The 21636-nt window shown below is 52.6% G+C and overlaps 2 protein-coding genes across 2 annotated transcripts in view; one reads left to right on the top strand and one right to left on the bottom strand.

Annotated features, from left to right (window-relative positions):
- Positions 1-274: 274 nt before the first annotated feature.
- On the top strand, positions 275-1594 carry MRM3 (mitochondrial rRNA methyltransferase 3). Its single transcript, XM_066563631.1, has 3 exons — positions 275-379; positions 653-820; positions 974-1594. The coding sequence occupies exons 2-3, from the start codon at positions 682-684 to the stop codon at positions 1495-1497; spliced, it is 663 nt and encodes a 220-aa protein (XP_066419728.1). The 5' UTR covers positions 275-379; positions 653-681; the 3' UTR covers positions 1498-1594.
- An 857-nt stretch (positions 1595-2451) lies between these two features.
- The window catches only part of NXN (nucleoredoxin), a 47367-nt gene continuing 28182 nt past the window's right edge, over positions 2452-21636 (bottom strand). Inside the window, exons 2-8 of the mRNA XM_066563630.1 lie at positions 16456-16573; positions 14965-15098; positions 14523-14623; positions 13977-14083; positions 8311-8490; positions 5727-5851; positions 2452-3644 (exon numbers count right to left, since the gene is read on the bottom strand). Of these exons, the coding sequence (XP_066419727.1) occupies positions 3462-3644; positions 5727-5851; positions 8311-8490; positions 13977-14083; positions 14523-14623; positions 14965-15098; positions 16456-16573 (948 nt within the window). The 3' untranslated portion in view covers positions 2452-3461. The remainder of the gene's footprint in view (positions 3645-5726; positions 5852-8310; positions 8491-13976; positions 14084-14522; positions 14624-14964; positions 15099-16455; positions 16574-21636) is intronic.

The following is a 21636-nucleotide window of genomic DNA, read 5'->3' as shown; positions in this document are numbered from 1 at the left end:
TTCCTCCCAGGACAGGTGCTCCATCCCTCAGATCACCGTTGTGACCTCCCAGAGGAGCTCTGAGGGGCTCGCGAAGGTCAGACTGAAGGTGTTGTGAGCATCACGGCCACATTCCCTGAATAATTTCTCCACAGAAAAGTGGTGACTATCGCCAAGTCAAAGAAGTTTCGGGATAATCACGGGAAGGTTCTGCTGGAGGGGCACAGGCTGATCAAGGATGCTCTGGAGGCAGGGGCTGTGCCACAGACACTCTTCTTCAGCACCGTGAGGCACCTGAAGCTGCTGCCTGAGGCTGAGATAAAACGAGCCAGCTTGGTTAAGGTGAAATTTGAAGACATTAAGACCTGGTCTGACCTCGTAACTCCTCAGGGGCTTCTTGGTAAGTTGCCTCTGAAACAGTTGCAACACTGCCCAAAGGGAAACTTTTCATATTTAAGATAATGACTCTCTTAATAATCTTTCCGTAGACGTAGCACTGCTGGAAAATAAGTTTTCCTTGCCAAGTAACAAACTCTGCTCAAACTTCCTTTAGGTGGTGCTTTTCCTAACACTTCCTCCAGCACATCTTTAGTGAGATTTGGGCCAACTCTTTCAGAGCAGGCCTCTCCTTGGGGTGGGTCACTCATAAACCTGTCACACTCCATTTCCTCAGGCATTTTTTCCAAGCCTGACCCTGCCAAGATGTCCTACCCAGCAGCTCAGCTCGCCAACTCCCTGCCACTGCTCCTCATCTGCGACAACATCCGAGATCCAGGAAACCTGGGGACTATTCTGAGATCTGCAGCAGGAGCAGGCTGTGAGAAAGTGCTGCTCACCAAAGGTAAGAGAAAAGTTTGGGGGTAAGGGGGGGAATGAGGTGCTTGAAGATGCTCCCCAGAGTTCCTAAGGAGTGGCTGGCATGGTTGGCTGTGGTGTGAATCCCAGCTTTGTGGGGATCCCTGTGCTGTCACTGTTTCTCCCCGTTCCTTCCCAGGCTGTGTGGATCCGTGGGAGCCAAAGGTGCTCCGTGCAGGCATGGGGGCTCATTTCCGTGTGCCCATCATCGCCAGCCTGGACTGGGAATCCCTTCCCACCAACCTCCCTGCGGGCATCCAGGTCTGCGTGGCCGACAACAACGACCCCAGCAGCACATCCCTGCCCAGAGGGGCTGCCTCTGCTCCTGCCAGCCCAACAGCTCCTGTGAAATCCAGCCCCAAGGCTGCTCCTGAGCACGAGGATGAGGAGGGAGCAGCAATCCCAGTGCAGCATTACTACGAGGACTGGGCACGGGCTCCGGTGGCCGTGGTGGTGGGAGGGGAGACCCAGGGCCTGAGCCCAGCTGCACTGGGGCTGGCAGCCAGCACGGGGGGCAGGAGGCTGCTCATCCCCGTGGTGCCAGGCGTGGACAGCCTCAACTCTGCTATTGCTGCTGGCATCCTGCTCTTCGAGGGCAGGAGGCAGCTGCTGTGGAGGCACAAGCAGGAGGATGGCAGGCAGAAGTTGCCTGTGCCAGGCTGAACTGTGGTTTGGGTGCTGAAGGAGCACTTCTTGCATTTGGCTCCTTGAGGGTTAATAAAAGAGCAGCTGGGGCTGTTTGGTTTGTAGTAAATGAGTATTTAAGGCTGGAGAGTGCTGGGATGAGTGTGTGGCTCCCAGTGGATGTGGTGGCCACACGGTGATGCTAGAGAGAAGGGAAGGGAAGGGCCGGGTAGCAGCCTGGCCTCACCTCAGCCGGTTCCCCTCTGCTCCAGCTCTTTTATCCAGGAGATCCATGGAGAGCTCAGATCCCTGGTCTGTGCTGGCCGAGCCTGGCTGCTGCTGACAGCGTGTGTCCTTCCCAGCCTGGCTGTGGTTTTGGGTCACAAAGACCACATTGCTGCTGCCTGAATGGCTCCTGCCTGTGCTTACCCAAATCCTGTGCTCCAGCAATCACTCCCAGCCCTGCCATGGCCAGGCTGGCCCGGGTGGCTGTGCTGTGGGGTGTCCCAGCTCCAGCACTCCTGCCCACACTGCTGGGAGGTGCTGGGCTGCTCCTAGAGCTGCTCCCCAGTCACTTCACCACTGCTGAACAGGGGAACCCCTGAAACGTGCAAAACACAGGCTGGGTTTATGCAGGCTGAGCTGGCAGCCATTCCCAGCTCCTGGCAGGGCGGGAAGCTGCAGCAGGATAAAAGAGGAGGCCCTAATCCTGCCATGGCTGACTAATGAGCTGAAAGGGAGAAGCAGTGGCTTGCACAACACGGGCTATTCAGGCTGGGACATCAGGCTGGGAACGCCCCAGTGGCTGCCAAAGGGCTCCCTCCCTCCTGAGGAGCTCTGAGCAATGCCAGCAAAGCAGCACAGGCAGGGGCTGTGTGAGCCCAGGGAGGACACAGTCCCTGGAGCCCCCATCCACGGGGACAGGCTGTGGGCTCCTGTCCCCCACGCAGGTTTCCTCTCCCTGACAGCAGGACACAGCATCGGCACCTCGGGGAGGAGGTCATTGTAACAGTTTTATTACAAAGTTCCAATCACCATGTACAGTTTTTACAATGTCACTTTTCAAGGGCTCGGCTGTGCTGCTTGGGTTAGGGAGGGAGGGTTTGTTTTTTTTCTTAGGGTTTGGGAGGGGTTTTTTTTGGTTATTTTTTTTAAAGAACAGCACCATTAACGTTGAGTTTGGGACACACCTACGAAAAACAGCTCAATCAACTAACACAGAGGGGAGAGGACAATTCATACCAGAGAGAGGGACGAGACGGGACAGGGAGAGCACAAGGAAGAGACGAGAGGTGAGGGCAGCCCGGTGGTGATCCTCCTCCTGGCTCAGAGTGGGAGGGACAGAGGGAATACCCACCCATGGCAGGGGGATGGACCCTGACACAACAGCCAGCGCTGCCTAAGGCTGTCGGTGCTTGGAGTGGGGGGTGGGAAACCCACAAGGGAAGGTCTCACCCCCAGGAGGAAGAGCTTGGCTGTGCCGTGGTCTTTCAGAGGTTGTCAGCAGTTAAGACTTTGTCTTGGCCTTGTCAGGGGACTTTCGTGGGAGAGAAAGAACTGGCCAGGGGCGATGGGGACAGTTTCCTTATTGCTTCCTGGAAGTCATTTAGTCAGCAGGGGTGGTGAGAAAGGAAAGAAGGGGGGGAGGAGAAAGAAAAGAGCCCCAAGAACCCACCCACTGCCTGATGCATATGTTGGGAAGAACACCATGCAAAAAGATTTGCCTGCTAGCTAGTGCCGTGTATAAAATAACAATACAGTAACAGTTCTGGCCTGGTTATTAGAGGATATATCACCATGAAGCACAAGCGAAGTCTCCAAACGCCAACAACTCCCTGCTGAAAGTGCATCTCAAGGAGTTTGCTTAGGAGAAGGATTCACTGCGTAAAACAAGGCACCACAAGAAGGTTGGATACTGGGTCGGGCGTGAGGACACGCTGGAGAATCCACAAGCGGCGGAAGAGAGACCTGGTTTTAAATAACGTCTGTTGGCACAGGGGCCCTTAGATGGGCTCGGGTTTTAGCTTGTCTGCTAGAAAGTCGCTGACAAAGGCTTCCACGATTTCAGGTGTGATCTCCTCCACATCCATCACGTACTTGGCCCTGGCTGACATGTCCAGGATGGTGAGCAGGGGTGCAGCCTCGGGCAGGTTGGTGTAATCCCGCAGGGAGTCGGTCATGTCGTCCTGGAGGCCAAAAAGAGAAGGACAGAGGAGTCAAGAGCAGAGCCAGGAGACCAGGAACAGTTTGCTGCTGCCACAGTGTAGCCCAGGAGGCTGGGCCTTGCACCAGCATTAGCAGGCAACATCCATCTTGGTGCCTGCTCTGCTCGTGGTTTGTGTCAGAACCAAACTGGGTTGGTTTATCCCAGGCTGGAATGGGACATACACTCCTCCAACCCAGAGGCACTGCTCCCAGACTGACCTGCTGCCCCAGCCACCCCAGAGCCTCTGGGACATCCACAGCTCAAGGAACTGGGGACAAGTGCTGAATGTGGGGACTGCCAGGTCTCTGCCAGCACAGCCACGGCCTTGCTGCTCACCAAGGGTGGATACCAAAGGGACCCAAGTGCACGCCCAGAACAAAGCAAAGAATGGGAATGGGATGAAGACTTTGAGCCAACGATGAGACCCCACCAGCAGGTCCCAGTGTCTGGGCACAGACAGGAGCAGCAGGCTGCTTGCAGGGGGAGAGGACTGCCCTCCCCTCACCCAGGCAAGGCTCAGCTCTGGGCAAAGGCAGTGATTTATCCCTCCCAAGGCTGCGGGATGCAAAGAGCCGGCAGTGGCGCCATTCATCCCCGAGCCCAGGCTGCGCCGCACCCGCAGCGGGGCGTTCCTGCGCGCCCCTTCCGAGGGGCAGGAATGGAATCTGGAATCTGGATTCCATCCACCTGGTTGGCGGCCGGGGCTCTGCAGTGCTGGGGAGCTCCGCTCGCGCCTCCCCTTCCTTTGCAGGGGTTTCTGGCGCAGCTGGACCACGTGGCTGGAAGGGCCAGCAGGGCTGGGCTCGTCGCCTCAACCGCCCCCCACCCAGGTGTCAGGACGCCTTCGTCCCTTATTTACAAAGGCACCGAGGAATATTTTTAATCAATGCAAAATCGGTCCAGACGGTGCTGGGAGAGCGATGGGAGGCGCCTGCTCCGGCCATGGCCGGGCTGCTTTGTGCGTGGGGGCCAGCGGAGCCCCGGGGCCAGCGCTCCCAGCTATTGAGGTGACGGATGAATGGGATGTGCCGGACGCTCCCCATTCTTCGGGCCGGCCGCCGCAGGGCCGTCGGGAGCTGCATGAATAGCAGCAATGTTTCACTACAGCCGGCGAGCCAGGCTCTGGGGGAGGGGGGAAGGTCCCGGACCCTCCCAAAATAGCCCTTTCTAACAAGGGACTTATTCAAGGGTGCCGGGCTGAGCTGGGATGCTCAGAGACCCGTTACGGTGGTGGGAGCGGGAGCGGCTGCACGGAGGGGGCCCAAGGGGCTGTGGGAGGTGGCAGTGGGGGCCTGGCTGGCTGGGGGGGCCTGGGTGTGGCACTGGGGACCCTTTTGTCGCAGGGCGGCTCCGGAGGGCTCCGCGCATGGAGCACTGCAGTGTGACGTGGGCGTGCAGGGACAGAGCAGGCGCAGCCACTGCCACCTGCCCAGGCCCCAAGCAGGGATGTGGGAGGGGAACTGCAGGCCTGGGGGTGCTGGGAGCTTTTTGGACACAAAACCTTAGTTTGCCAGACTGCAGCAAGGCAAAGTGTCTATGCAAGGGAGGCCAGAAGTCCTCCAGTTTTCCTGTTTCCCATCTCCAGCCGATCTTTGATTTGGAGCACTGCAGCCTGCACATGCCTCAAATACCATCCCAGCCAAGAAAAACATGGTCAGCTCAGGGAAACAGCCAAAATTTCACTAGCTGGGCCAGGCTGAAACTCAAACCCTGCTCCTCTTCCCTTGCCCAGCCACTTTCCTGCCTGCACAGCCTCAGGGTTGAGCAGGCAGCAGCCCCAGCATGGCAGCTCCACTCCCTCCCACTGCCCCACTCTGTCTGTCCCTCTCCCACCTTCAGCTTTTCCATCTCTGAGCAAACCCTTTGCTAGAAGTAATATCCAGCAAGGAGAGCACAGACTGAGCCAGGCCTCAAGTCTGGCTTTGCTCTGTGCTGCCTGACAGCTGCAGTAGCTCCGTGCCTCAGTTTACTCCCTGAACAACAACAACAGCAGCAGCAGTACCCAACTCAGCTCAGCCCCTGTACCCAGCAGGACACAGCCCTGTGCTCTCCTCTCACTTACCTCACCCGCCACAAAGAAGAGCAACGGTGCCTCCTCCTCTTTGGCTTTGTACTTGGCTATGATTTTTTCAGCTATGGGCTGAATCAGTTGTTTCGCCGCCTCCGACTCCCCATCATCCTCTGAATCTGCAGGGCACAGGGTGGTGGAGACAAAACAAAAAGAGGCAGGGCAAAAAAAGGAGGTTAGGATCAAAGGATGCAAACGGGCCAGGAGCTGGCAGCTCTGTCCCACGGCACCACCAGGCAGGAAGCCGGAGCCCGGACGCGCCGCACGGACTTCAAAGGCACAGAGCTCTGGAGGAATCAGGGAAATGCACTACAGGGAAACACCGAGCTGAAGAGCAACTCCTGCTCCCCAAATACTCCACTGCTCACTCCCTGGTGCTGTTGGTGATGTGCAGGGACAAACAGGCACAAAAAAGCTGCTTTGTGGTTTGAGTGTGTTTTGAAGACCAAACAAAGGCGCTGATCTGAGGCTGCTGCCACCCCTGCCCGCCACCCACCGTCCCTCTGCCTCAGGATGGCTGAGCTGCAGCTTTACTGCTCCAGTCTCAGCGCTCTGAAGGCAGCTTTGATTTGACAGAGGTAGGGCAGAAAGAGATGGCAGCATCAATCAAATGCCAGCCACCACTGAAGTTCAAATAGTGAGCTGGAAAGAGGAGAGTCTGCGTCCTTGGGAAGCGTGGAGATGAAAAGATTCCAATCTGGGGACAACTTTTAGGCATTAAAGGAAGAAGGTAGAAGAGAGCCCCTTTTCTACCCTCGTGGTCCCTGATGTAACCACCACAACAGGTCCAGCCCCAGCTGGGACAAGCCATGCCCATGCCGGGAAAACTCTCTGCCCTTGCTTCACACATCCCTGTCCTCCTCTCCAAGCAAAGCAGGAGATTCCAGAGATGCTGCATGCTGGATTTCAGGGTCTGTCCTGCGTGCAGGGCAGTGATAAATACACTGACTAGGGGGTGTCTGCAAGGATTGCTTTTCCTACAAACATCAGCTGCTGGCAGTGCTCCAGGCAGCCCAGCACACTCTGGCTAACCCAGCCCTAACCCCTCTGGGGAAGGAGGTGCATCAGTCAGCATTTATTCAGCACCAGCACTTGCTAAGCCTGCCCTCTCCTGGGGGTGCTGCTGCCTGTGCAGTGCAGGCACTGGTCTGCTGGGGGGTCTCCCAGCAGGACAAAGCTGGCCAGGAGCCCCCATTCTCAGTGCCTGCCTTGCTGCAGCACCAGCTGCATCTCTGCCCCAGCACATCACTGGTGGGTTTCATCAAGACCATCCACCCCCAAAAGCACCGAGCAAGAGCTCCAGCTGTTCCCCTGATGAGCCGTTTGCAGCAAGGTGATAGAAAAACTTTGCTCAGAGCAAGATAAAAATAACTCTTTGCAGAGGCCTGCAGAGCCAGCCCCAATCCATCAGGCTTGGCGTGGCCAGCCGGCCCTTCCCGCGTGAGGAGAGGATTTTTGGCTCTGTGCTCACATCCCCTGCTGGGCTCTGCTGAATAAATAACCAGGGTCAAAAGGAAATCTGAAAGGGAAGAAGGAAAGGAGCGAGGGCCATGTTATCAGAGCTGCAGAGGAGTGTGTGCTGCTCACAAAGGGCACACGAGGAAGCGGGACACGAGTCCTGCCCTGGGCCGGGCACAGCACAACAAGGCAAGGGGGGCTGAAGAAGCACACCCCCAAACTCCACACAGCACACAGGGAACAGCTGCACCCCCCACGGACTCAGGACACCTCAATTCCCTGCATGGGATGCTGTGTGCACCCCAGTGCTGCCCACCCAGGGCTCAGCCTGCAGCACAGCTCATCCCAGCCATGCCCTTTCCTGAGTTTTTGTGTCCATTGCTGGAAGCAATGAAGCAATGAAGAATGAGCCATCTGTAGCTCTAGGCCTGTTTCTAACTGCAGGGAAGCTTCATGTGTGGGTTAGCAGTGAAAGGACAAGAACTTCGGGGGAAAACTTGCCCTGTCCTGCAGCCAGGGGAATTGGGGGAATCAAGGACCAGCAGAGCACGAAAGGCTGCTCTGACTGTCACTGTTCAGGGCTCAAGCCCTGAGCTGTGGTTTCAAGCACAGATCTCTAATCCCTTGCACACACACTTCCTCTGACTCCTCTGTAACATCACATGTGCCTCAAGTCCCTGCTCCAGAAAGGCTTTTCCCATCTCCACCACCACCAGCTGTGACAGTGTATTTCTCACACTCCCAACAGCTCATCAGCATTCCTATCCACAGCCACCACCACACCTTTGTTATGACAGCTCCTCTGTGCTGCCAATCGCTGCTCCAGCACATCCCAGGGGGGTGTGTGGGAGCTGCAGGAAGCCCCGTGGGCACAGCAGGCTCTGGCAAACCCCTGTGAGCTGCTGTGGTACAGGAAAGGGGCTAAGGGGCTTCCACAGGCCTTTCTGTGAGCACACAGGGATGGAAAATGGAAATGGAAGTGATATCCCCTCCCAGGGACCTTGTCATCACCAGAGGCAGGTCCCCAGCCCCGTGGTCAGCTCTAGCCAAGCTGTCAGGTCACCCAGCCCCCTTCCCCAGCACAGGCTCTGCTGTCAGAGCAGGGATGCTCCATCCATACCTACAAAGAGAACGAGGCAGGGGCCCTCATTCAGCTGCACGGCGTTGGAGTCTGTCAGCTCCAGCACGGGCTTGGGGTGCCAGGGGAACTCGCGGCACTCGACGTCGTTCAGCACCTCCACCCGGCCCTGCCGCGTGATCACCTCTCCCTTGGCGTCCAGCACAATCAGAGTGGGGATGCCTGCAGTGGGAAAAAACAGCCAAAGTATGAATGGCCAGCCACAGGGTGTGGGGAGAAAGGTTTTTCCTATGGGCTCTGGCTCTGGCAGGAGCCCAGCGAGCCTCCTGCCCCCGTGCAGCTCACACAGTGGGGATCTATCGCCGGCCAGGGGCTCTGTACAAATCACAAACGGGACAGGGCTGCTGTGGAACTGCCTTGAGCTGTTTGATTTTTCAGCATCAGTCTCGTTACATGGTTATGACAATGGGAAGATGCCAGCAGCTCCCATCCCAGGTAGCAGACAAAGAACTTAATGTTACAACTCACTTTATAAGTTTTTTGACCAATCACACAAAGCAAAAGCACAGTGACAGTAGTTCTATCCAATCACCATAAGCACATGTACCTTTGGTTAAACAATGCTTGCTTATTTCGAATACAATACCTGCTTGTAAGCCTTTAAACACGATGCACAGAGCTCCATTATTAAGCTTTAAACTTCCTAATATCTCTCTAGATAAACTTTTCTGTAGCTTAGAGAGTTATTCTAGACAAGCGTTAATACACAGACCATTGTTCTATTTGTCCTTGCTTTTCTACTTTTTAAATAATTTTTCTGCTGACCTATCTCATGGCTGCTGCTTAGCTCTGATCACAGTTCTGCTGTCTCTGAGGCCTGCCTTTTGCAGCTTTCCCAAAACCCTCTGATTTTGTGGATTCCCACAGGGATCAAGCTCCCTGGATCCTGTTTCCGTCCCAGCAGAGCACTGTGAGACAGGAGACAGAGCAGGAAGCTGACAGACAGCTCTGGCATTGCCTGCCTCTCCCTGCCCAGCTGCTGTCTGGTGCCACGGGTGCAAATCCCACTGTACCACCCAGGGACCCTCCCTCTTGCCCCACCATCCCAGTGCCTAGATGTGGCTGCCTCTGGAAGAGCCCAATTCCCAGGAACTCACTCCCAAGGCCTGCAGACAGCAGTGGCCAGGAAGCAGGGTGTGTTCCTTCCCCGAAGAACACCATGTATTATTGCCCCCACAGCCCTCCAGCACTCTGCACTAATGGCCCAGCCATTTCCACAGCACATCCCTCTGGAGACTAACAGAGCTGTACAGGAATGTTCAGGTCTACAGGATCCTGGCAGGATGTGGCTCAGGGAATATCCAGTGATGGTCTGGCCCTTGGGGAAAAGCAGCATTTTAACCTGAGCTATGAGGCTGAAAAGTTTAGACATAAAGGAGAAGCTTTGTACAGGAGGTGAACAGAGTTGCAGCAGAGACAGAGCACAGATCACAATCAAATGTCAGTGCAGTGGGGCAGGTTGGACACCAGCTGGTGACCATCCCATCTGATAAAGCACCGGCTTTCCGGCCACAAAACAGCCACGGGTGGGTCAGCAGGAGCGGCTCACACTGGTGACTTCATCTGGAAAGCACACCATTCCTCTGTCATCAGGGAGACAAAGAAACATCCCAGCAGGAAGGAAGAGGGGACAGCGGGATTGGGCCCCAAGGGACCAATGAAGTGACCAGAGTTAGTGCCAAGTGCTGCTGTCACTGCTCATCACCTGGGCTTTGCTCTGCTCCCTCTGCAGCATCTCCTTCACCCAGCAACATCCCTGGCAAGCTCAAACTCCTGCCCTTCATCCCAAGGTTCATTTTAAAGCTCATTCCTCAGAAATTCCCGGCAGAACCCTTCCCTGAGCAGAGGGCACACAGCGTTGTGTGCCCCTGCCAGGCTGCTGGCACTGAGCACTCCCGTGTTTGTCCAACAGTGGGTTACTCACAAGCCCTCTGAATCGGAGGCGTTTCTCTAGGAAATACTCGGCCATCTGTGTGTCCCAGCCTGCCTGCAGGTCCAGGCAGCGGCCGCATTCCCGGCATTCCAGCCCAGCGCATTCCTGCCTGAGCCGGGGCTGGTGCTAAGCAGCAGTGCAGGAACCCGCCCAATGGCTGAGCTTGCAGATCCTTAGGGTACGCCAAGAAAACCATTTTGTATCACAAAAAGGCTTATTCATTACCTGCTGGTAATTCAGTGTAGCCCCAGGGCAGGGATGGGTTAAACAGACTGGAAGGAATTGGGAAATCTCACGCTGGCCCTGCCCTTAGAGGCACAAAGTGCTACTGACACCAGGAGAAGCACTCGGTGCTCAGCAGCACGCAGGATTCGGATCTTGGTCCTTTTAGGATTGCCAACCCCACCCCAAACGCCTGCTTTCCATCCATTATACATGAGGGACAGGCTTCCAGGTCATCAGTCAGCCTGAGCAGCACTCCCAGGCAGAGCTTTCAAACAAGCTTTGCTGATCTGGGAAAATTAAGGGCTCAATTTAGACACAGATCGCTGTGATTCTGCAGCTATCAAGGATTTCATCCACTACTCAAAGCATTCCTTTAGACTTCACCTAATTTGCATATGCAGATTATTCCCCCCCCCCCCCAATATCAGCCATTGAACCTCCAACTGCAAATACAAAACTGAATCAGAAAACTGAATATTTTTTAAGATACTTCACATCCTCATCTTCTCAGGTGACCTTTGTGACTACCCCCCTAAAAGACACATCCTGTTTCCAGGGGACACAGACCTGCAGGACTAGGGAAACCTTTTTTAATGTTATTCACACCTGCTAACCCAAATAATTCCCCCTCCCCACTTGTCCCAGCCACTATTTGTTATTTTAGTGCCTTTTGGGGGATTTGGTAATTGCCTTAAGTCATAACACCAGAATTTACTTATCAAGAAGAATCAGCGATCAGACACTGCAATGAATATTGTATAAGCTTGGATGAGAATTAGCATAGACAGCCTTGGTTGGATTTTATGCACTAGAAAATGGATTTGGCTCCCACGGGGGCAGCATTTTATGAAAACACAGGGGCCAAATGGTTTGTTACCGAACCTGGCAAGGCATTTACATATTTATATATAAAACCCCAGACCCGATATTGAAATCTCATCTGCATGAAGTCTGTTGGGTGAGCAATCACAATCTAAGTGAAACAAACCCCACACCAACCACAGCACAGGTGGTGCATTTTATTGCTGGTTTTTCACTTTTTCAGAAGAAAGCTTCAGAAATCTCCTGTAGCAGTGATTTCCAGGCTGTGAGGGTGACCAGTGGGTGTCTGGAGCTAAAGCATGGGGAAGGAGAAAAACAGTTTTTGGAAGGCATTGCAAGTCCCAAAGAGACACCACAGAGTGCAGGGGGAATATTGGGGAACTCGTGAGATACACAACAACCAGGGGTGATTCCTATCACAGCACCAAATTTATCACTGCTCCCCATTCCACTGGAAGGAGAGCTAAGGCCAGGGGATTTCACCCAAGGCAGGACTGGGAGCTGCCTGCACAAAGGGGAATTATTTCTAAGCAGCCACAACACAAGCCATGACTCCTTCTCAGAACAGCACTGCACCCAGAAGCAATTTACTAGAGAGTGCACATGAGTTATGAATAGAGGCATTCAAAGTAAACTCAAATAAAGGCCTATAACTCAACTTGCATTTTATACTGAGTTTTTAAAAGTTGTAGGGGCCAACACGGGACTAAAACAACAAGAGATTTGACTCTCTTGCTGCTTTCCACCACTCAGGAACTTAAAGCAGACAGGGAAGATAAACTCTTGTGTTGTTTCAGTACCTAGCCTTCCAAAAAACAGAGGGAAACCTCCTCATGTTGTGCTTTCAACCCAAGCACCAGGATGGTAACCTGGACACTCTCACTGATCATAGGTGCAGCTCCTTTCAGAGAGGCAACATCAGAACCATGAGTGTGGGATATGCAGATGTGGCTACACAGAGCTAATTTTTCATGTAGGTGGAATAACCATGTGTGGTGACGAGCAGAGCCCAGGACACCCAGCTCTGTTTGCAGGAAGGTTTGGTCCCAGCTGGTGTGAAAAGCCTGGCTGCAAACAGGCAGGCAGCCCCAAATCTGCATGGAGCTGAGATTCAGGGATGACATGGGAGCTCCCTGGGCAGAGGAGGGGACTGGGGTGCAGGGGAATATTTACATAGTACAGCCAATATTTGCATTTTCAGGTCGGCACACAACAAAGAGAGATACCTTTAAGAAGGCTGGAGTTGGAGGGAAAGCTGTTGTAACTGTTTCCCTGGCTACAGCATACCTGGTGCTCAAGTATCCATGTCTGGACACCTTATTTACAGAAAGTCCCAGTGAAACTGGCAGCAGTCCTGCAGCGCTGGGCTGAAAGCAGCACTGGAGAGGGTTGTGAGTGGGCTGGGAAAAGACAGATGAATTTGGAAAGCTCTTGCCTCATGGGAAGGTCATTAAGCAGTGAACTGATGGCTATTTAAAGCAGGCTGATGGTTATTCTTGGGCTAAGGTCAGGGGACAGGGCTGAGTGGCAGCACCTGAGCTCACACGAGAAGGGGAGTTTGGAGAGGACTCCAAGCAGGGATTATTTCTCCTGTCACTCTTCCCAAGCCCTCAGCCTCCTTTGGCAAAACTCCTCCTTCCCTGCAGATCACATGAATGTTCTGCCAGCCTGCACCCACCTGGACAACACAAAGCTGAGTCAGGGGAGGTTTAGGTTGGATATCAGGAAAAAAATGTTCTCATCCAGAGGGCGGTTGAGAACTGAAGGAGGCTCCCCAGGGAAGTGCTCACAGCACCAAACCTGTCTGAGTTCAAGCATTGGGACAAAGCTCTCAGGCACAGGGTTGGGTTGTTGGGTGTCCTACATAGGGCCAGGAGCTGGATCTATGATCCTGATGGGTCCCTTCCAACTCAGCATATTCTGATTCTATGACATCACACAGAAACAGATGAGGAACAGCCACATTGCAGCAAGACCCTTTAACCACAGGGAGAAACTATTTGTACACACATGAGATCTCCTCACCAGCCAGTCACCTGGCACACCTCTGTGCTGCCGTTTGTCCCCCGCAGGAACAAGGTGCCAGCCCCCAGGAAGGCTGCTGTGAGCTTTTATCATCTTTGAGACTCTTTGAAGCCACCCAGACACACAGAGTCTCTCCCTGCCCCTGTGAGCAGCCGGGGCTGCTGGAATTCTGGCACTGGCATGTACAGTAAAAGCAAAGCCATGGTTTACATCAAACACTCTCTCCTTTGTAATTCATGTCACTAACATAAACCAGATGCCATCTTCCTCAGCCCCTGCACAGAATGATGGCCTGCTTTTGCATTACATAAACCAGCAAGAAAATGAAATTTAAACCTTCAAGAAATAGCAAAAAATAAATAAATCAGTAATTAGACAAAAAACATCCAAGCCAAAAAAACAGCTTCCAAGTTTCCAGGAAGAATTAGGTTGTTTATGGAAGTCCTGTTTCAACTAACAGCCTGCCTGGCAGGTGGTAGGAATGTGAGTTTGTGGAGAGCAGAAACATGAAGCTGCTCTGCCTGGGGCACTGTGCTTTGCTTTGTTGTTTTCTTGGTTTAGTTAAACAAGAGGAGACATTACAAATGCTCAAGAAAAAGGAGGGGGGAGAAGGAGATCTCTGCCTCAGTGTGGCCTTTCCTACCTTGGATGCCGTAGAGTCGGTTCAGGCGTGACCGTCTGGCCTCGTCCGCGTAGGGCACGGCCACCCAGGGCATCTCGCTGAAGTACTGCTTGAAGGAGTCCTCTGACCTGTGCCAGGGGAACAGGGCATGCCATGCTCAGCCCTCCACTTGCCAGGCTCTTTCCTCATTAAAAACCTGCCTTGCAAAGCCTCTTATCCCTCCCACCAAAACCCATCAGTTGGGAGAGAGTCAGACCAAATTTAAAGCTCCCAGCTCCTCATGAAGAAGTCCATGGTGTATTTTACCCCAGTAAAATATTAAGAAGTCCACAGTGTATTTTTCCCCAGTAAAATATTTCAAATTCTCCAGGGCATCTGAATGTCAACCCATGGTGACAGCAGCAGCTCAAGCATCCTTCAGACCCCAGAGGCACAAAGTGAAGTACAGACCTGCTCTTGCTGACCCCATTGTGCAACTCCCCACTGGGCAGAGGGAAAGGACTCAGGCAGATTTCTGATGCCAGAGCCAACCTGCTCTGCCTGCACAGGGTGTCAGGGCTGCCTCACCTGTCTGCACTAACGAAGAGGATCTCAAACTTCTGGCCTGCCTCCTTGATTTTCCTGTAGGACTCCACCAGCACCCTCGTGAGGCTCCGGCACGGCGGGCACTGCAAGACACAAGCATGAAGGAGGACATTGTCTCCTCCTCTGGACCAGCCCCACACCCAGCAGGGCCAGGTGACCCAGTGACCATGAACTGCTGTGACCTCATCTTTGAACGTGCCTGGGGTTTATGGTCTGTCAGTAACCAACAAAACCTCTTCCATTTTTAAAATCTGACCACTCTTCCCCTTACAGGGCCAGCTGAGGATAACAGGCCACTGCAATGCTGATGATCAAAGCATCCTAAATTCTTCTTAAATTCTTAAATTCTTCAGCACCAGCCAGCCTGGGGTCTTTACTCTCCCTGAGCCCAGTCCAAGTGCTCTGCCCAGCACCTCCTACTCACCCAGTGTGCAGAGAAATAGACCCCGACGTGAGAGCCCTCCAAGGCACTGCTGTCCAGTGTCTGCCCATTGTTCCTTAGCAGAGGCCCAGCAACAACTTCACTGAAGGGTTTTGGCCCCCAGGGAAACTCCAGACCTGGGGAGGGGTTGGGATAGGGGTGGAAAGAAGACACAAGATGGTAACGTGTGCATGCAGCTTTTACAGACTCAGAAGGTTCCACTAGAAAAAACATCCCATCTTGAGGATACAGGGGATCCTGTCTGAGGAACCCTGCTGGGGTTTATTCCCATCCAAGGGGGATGCAGAACACCTCAGCTGTCAGGCACCACCACAGCCCTGCCCTGAGGCAGCCAAGCTCTGCACTGCATCCAGGGTCACCTCTTTCTCTCACCCAAGTCACAGCACCTTCAGCTTGACAAAGCCTGCTCTGGGTTTGTGCCTGATGAGGCATCTTGCCCTTATCAACAGTGTTTATTTTAGCAAGAGAGGGCAAGGTGGTACGTGCTCAGGAATGCAGTCAGAATGTGTCCCTTATGCTGACAATAACCATATATTTTTACACATATCCATACATGTCTTTATTTACAAACCTTAGCTATATATATGTAAAAGATGGTGTGTTTATATCCATATATCTCTATATATATCTCTCACTAACCCTCTGCACCCCAAACAAGCTGTGTGTGTACACAAAAACATGCTCTGAATCATCTGCTGCCAGCTCCCAGAGCAATCAATCCATGTGCTCAGCCAGAGAGGAGGAAACATCACAGATGGCTCAGGCCACAACATGTTCCTGCTGCACAGCTCCTGCCACTGAATTAAAGACTCTGTCAGGATTTACTGCACCAAGAAACAATCAGCCAGTAATAAAAGAAATGGATGGACAACTACAGCACATGACTGATGGGTCTGCAGGGTCTATGAGTAAGGGCACATTTGGGTGGGTTTTTTTTCACAATTTGGCTCATTTGGGTTTTTTTCCAAATTGGAGGAAGATGGATTTAACACCAACTCCCAGCACAGCAAACCTCAACAAGGGAGAATAGTAACATTTTTCTGTTTAATTTCTAAATAATGGGAAATGCATTAACCTGAGTGTAATGTCAGTGATAAAAGTCCCACTCAGTATTCTGGAAGGATTCTGCTCCCAAGGTATGGAAGGTCTGGGCCCTCATTCTGTCTGTCCATGTGCCTCCATTAGGGAAAAATCCAAACTTCATGTTTCAGTTAGCCTAACCTTTTCCTCATTAGCACTCCAGACAAAAATCCTAGAGGGAAATTCTTTGTTCTTTTCAGTAAGCAAAACCAAAACACAAGATCTGGCAGGAATTACGCAGAAAATTTTATGCCGAAAATAGCACAGTGCTTTGAATAGTTAATTATGACAATAGTTCTTTGTTCCTTCCCCCCCAGGCCATTCAGAATGAACTGAGATGAAAGGGCAGCTGTGTGTCCATGTTTCTGTGGCACAGGGGACTGCAGGTCTTACCTTCAGGGTCATCTCTGATGACCAGGAGGCCGTTCCTGCAAACCACCTTCCCAGAGGAGGCATCGATAAATATTAGGGAAGGAATGTTGGAGACTCTGTACTTGTTCCACAGCTTCAGCTGCAAAAGAGATTGGAAAGGGAGATAAGGAAGGTAAACTTGGCTGCATGAAGAGGAAGATTTTGGAGCATTAGCATCTTTCAGAGCAGAGGTCAAAGGTGAGCAAAGAAACAGAGCTGGTGCTTCAGGGATGAGTGTGTAGGAATGTGAGGAAGAGCTGCTGGGCCAGGGCCCAGAGAGACCCTCACCATCACCACCATGCCCTCAGGACCTCAGGGGAGACCCCTGTGTGTCTCCCACCTTCTGTGAGCTTGCCTGTGAGCAGAGGCAAAGCTTCTCCTCCTTCTGCTTTTACCTCTTTGCAAGTAAAATGGGGATAATACTTGCCATGCTTTGAGCTCTTTGTTTAGAAGACATGGTAAGCACAAATACTTTTAATGCCACGGCTCTGAAGCAATTTGTAATGCTTCCCTGGCTGTTTCCTCCCCTCCCATTTCCATGTTCATTAAACAAACCAGCAACCCCTGCCAAGACACAGCCAGGCTGAGCACAAGGCCAAAACATAAAAAAATTATTTTTCTGTAACTGGGGCTTCCCGGGTTTGTTCCCAGGAGCTGATTAAGGGCTTTGACATCAGCCTGGAGGCCGAGCTCATCCATCCTGCACTGCCAGCTTTGCAGGCTGATGGCCACATTTTGGGCATCCCAGTCTGGATGGGCCTGTCTGCTGGTCACTGCAGCGAGCTCAGCCCTGCACAGCATCAGGACAGAGCCCTCTGGGTGTCACACACCCCTGGGCTCACGTTCCCCAGGATATGCTTCTGGCACAGGATCATTTAGAGCTTAATTCATGCACAGAAGCTGGCTGGGATGAGGAGGAACAGGACCAGCAGCTGCTGGCACAGCCCAGCCTGCAGGTGTGGGCTGGCAGAGCTGCTCTCCCCACCGTGCATGGAGGAGCTGCTGCCATCACCTCATTCTCCTTACATTTCTCCAAGCATTTCAACCCAAACAGCCCAGTGGTGAATTATCAAACTCTCAAACAAAAGCCAAACCATAACCAAGAGCCAAATGTGGAAGGAAACTAATCTCCACTTTCCCCTAACATCAAGCTTTGCTCTGCAAAGCCCCTCAGGCTCTGTGTGTTTACAACGTGCTCCAGTTTGGAGAATAAAACGCAGGCACTGGAGCAGCACAGAGGGGCCCACCAGTGCCAGCCAGTACAAGAGCCAGAGAAACCATCATGTGCTGCTGCTTCCAGCACTATCTCACAGAGAAACTGCACCCACGTGTTCCCAGAGGAAGAACTCTGCAGATGGCTGTCCCTGATTTGCAAAGAGAGGCAACCCCATGTCCCGAGATGGGAATGATCTGGGGACGTAGAGAGAGGCAAGGTTTTGTGTCCTACTCCCCAGCTTTCCATTTCCAACAGACATATTAATGGATTCACAAACCAAATGGCCTTGGGTATGAAAAGAACAAAGAAACCTTACTCAGTGCAAACCAGCCCCCTCACAAAGACTGTGTTCAAACCACAGAAGGTAAAATCCACTTCTGCGAAGTTTAAAGGGTGGGGGAAAGCTCTTTATAAGGATCACAGGCATTTAACAGGGTGCTGCAAACAATAAGGAAATTACAACTAGCAATCGGATCGTTCTTTTAAATAGTTGCTTACATTACACTTCATTTTGCCAAGTCCTTTGTATACAGAAGCAGCTCCCCCGGGGCATCACGGTGGGTCCTGGCAGTTTTGCTTGGCTGGGGAAGCAGCAGGGTCTGCACTTTGGAGCCAAGAGGCTGCACGGACTTGCTGTGCTCAGAGAGATGGGGCTAGAACACCCCAGACAAGGGGATAACAGCAAACCAAACCTGCTCAAAGCACTGCAGCAAGCATGGCACGGCTGGCTCCAGGCAGTCTATGAGGTCCAGCACATGTGGCAATTCTTGCCAACAGTTGGTCCTGGGTGTTCTCAGGATGTGTAAAACCACTGGACACAAACTGCAGGCACTGCTCTTGGCTTCCCAGACATGGATGGCACAGGCAGTCTGCAATCCAGACACTCTGTCCCCAAGAAATCAGGAGTTGCCACTTCTCACTCATCAGCAAGGGTCCAAAGGAAAATGCTTCAAGCAAGCATCAAGCCAGGTGTGCGTCAAAAGGGTCAAAAAGCATCAAAAGAGGTCAATGTGACATCTCTTGCTGCTGGGGGAGCACGTCCATCACTGAGCTCTGAGACTTGAACCTGAAGAACATCATGTCAGGCTCAGTCACACCTTGGGTGAGTGAGAAAAACAATTCAAATGGAAAGGTTTTTAAAAGCTCCCAGACACAGCCCACCAGCCAGGGAACACCAAACCAAGTTTCAGAGCTTCACACAGGCTGAGCAGCACTTCCTATTTTGAACAGATTTGCTGCCTGTGTTATCACTGAAATGCATCACACAACACCAATGAACAAACACAACAACTGCACATAAAGCAACTGGAACTGGGCTGGCATTTGAAGCCTTCTATAAAAGCCTTGAATTGGAAGTTAGTGGTCTCGCTGCACTAACCATATTAATTCCATCCAGGAATGTGCTGTTTAAAGTGGGAGCAGTTTGGTTTGATGAGTCCCCTGTGCGCCAGGAAAGCTGATGGGGAATGAGAAACGCACGCGCCGCAGGAGGAGCGCCAGGATCTACCACAATTCCCACCACCCTGGCCCTCATCAGCCAGATTCCAGCCTTTCCAGAGCCTGTCAGACATTTGGGAAGGAAGCCTGATGGCTCCTTTTACTGCAGGTCTGACCTGAAAGAGCAGAACCTTGATAGGAAATGGGCTGGTTCCTTTCAGCCAAGCTGAAGACAGCTCCCGATGGGATTCCCACGCTGTGCCATTATTTTGCACCTAAACTACAGCTCCCAGCAAGGGCATCTGATCCCCACCTAAAACCACTGGGATGACCCAACCTGTCTTGTGGCAAACCATTGTGCTAGTTAGCTTTTCTCAGGGTAAAATGTCAAGGATTTGCACATGTGAAGGTTCTGCAAAGGGACAAGCTCAGTTTACACCCACCCACTGGTTGTGGTCCATGCAGAAAGGGAAATCCAGGAGAAAAAAGGCATCTCTGGTATGGGTACCTGCACAACCACACAGCTCACAAAGGATTCTGTGTCAGGCTGGGTGTGGGATGCAGAAAGCAAATTATAACTTGCTGTGAGACTGCAGGCTGATGGGATGATAGCTCAGGCAGGAGGGCAGAGTGCTGCCTCAGCAACTCTGAAAAGCTGTTTTTCCTGCCGTGAAGAGGATGACATGGAAATAACATACTCCACACACTCTAAGGATTTGATCATCCATTTAAAGAGGGGATCTCTGCTCTGCTTCCCAACAGCTGTTGCAAATCTGTGGGATCAAGCCAAAGCTAACACAGATGTGGAAATAATCTACGGACTATTCAGCCTGAAAGCAGCTGATCCTCTTGCAGTGCTCTTCACTCCTGGTTCAGGCCTGTTCCAGTCACTGCTCACCCCAGGACACCCACTGGAGAAGAAGTGAGGAAATACAGCCCCTCACAAGACTCTGTGCAGGCTGAGCAGCCTTACAGAAACCTCCCTGGCTCCTGTGCAGATGGTTTAGTGCAGCGGTCCAGTGGAAAAACCGGAGTCACCAGATTCCTCTGGTAACTTTATCCCTGCACAAAAGTATCACCACGACATCCTGGAAACCACAAACCCTGGGGGCTCCCTCCATGACTCCATCCACAGCCAGCTGGGAGAGGCTTTCAGAGATCACTCATGATCTGAGGGCTGATCCCAGACATTGATCCCCAGACAGACCATGCAGCAGCACAAGGCTGCTCTCCCCACCAGTACCGGCTCCATTATTCCCCTCATCCTGAAGACTGGGAATTCCTGGCTGAGAGGCTGAGGAGACATTTGCAGACAGCCACAGTAATTTTTCCAGATAAAGGTGTCAGACAAGAGGTCTCCCCAGCAGCCATGGCTGTTTCTGCACAGGGCTGGCACCCGGCCGGGGAGGATGAAATCCCCTCCTGCTCTGCTCCTTCTGCTGGGGAAGGGATCCCCCACTTCCAACAGCTGCCAGGTGCTATTTTTGGTTGTGCTGATTGATTTATCAGTCCTGCTCGCATTCACTGGCTCACATAAATCCTGAGCTGCAGCAGTGAATGCTGGCAGAGATAAAGCACAACTGCCTACAGCGCACTGAGCCCTGGCTGCTGGGAAAGTGGTGCTCCCACCCTCCTTGGGGGCTGCATTTCTCTGCTGCTGTGTGAAACTGGACCATAAAAGCTCTCACACTTCCCTCTTCCATTGCATATGGAGCTGACTCTGCCCAAGGATGCAGAGGGCAGACATGGTCTCTACCCATCTTGCAACCCACACTTCCACCCTGACCAGTGACAGAAGACAAAGGCAGTTAAAGTACTCAAAAGCAGCAATAAATTAACATATTCCTGCTGTGGATGGCTGCTGCTTTATAGTAGCACAAATGTAAAGCCACTTTTCTAAAAATTCACTCTTAGATGCAATGGAGAATTTGTTCTGGTGAGGCATTGGAAAGATCCCACCTTCCAACAGCCCCATGAGTGACCATGTGAGAGCACAGAGGGGTTTCCATTACAGCAGAGGCTCAGCTCTTGCTGGTCTCACTCAAGAGCCCCAGGCTGAAACATGAAGCCTGTCTGAGGAACACACAAGCAGCCCACAGGTGGAAAAATGCCCTTGGTCCAGGGCTGCAGGGACCAGCAGAGCTCAATGTCCAGCTCTGCCACCCAGAGCAGCTCCAGGCTGAGATATCCATGGCCATTCCCAGTGCTCCAGCGCTGCGGGAACCCCTCTGTCCTCACTCACCGACAGTGCTAAACTGCAGCTTTTACATCGTGCCTTAAAGGGTTTACAAGCACCAGGGGCCACCCAGGCTCTGCAGACAACAGGCTGCTCCTCTCCCTGTCGATTTAAATCTACTTCACGCCTGTCCTTACGACTCAAGCTCAGCTTGGACAAAAGCTGCTCTTCCAGCCCTCCCTCGCTGCTCCTTTTCCTTCGTGCATCAGGGAAGCCCCTGAGCAGAAGGAGAACACGGTGAGGGAACAACACACAGCCAAGCAGTGGGGGGAGA

The sequence above is a fragment of the Molothrus aeneus genome, chromosome 20 (assembly GCF_037042795.1).
Source record: "Molothrus aeneus isolate 106 chromosome 20, BPBGC_Maene_1.0, whole genome shotgun sequence".
Classification (NCBI taxonomy): Eukaryota; Metazoa; Chordata; class Aves; order Passeriformes; family Icteridae; genus Molothrus; species Molothrus aeneus.
This window is presented reverse-complemented; position numbering and strand designations above follow the sequence as displayed.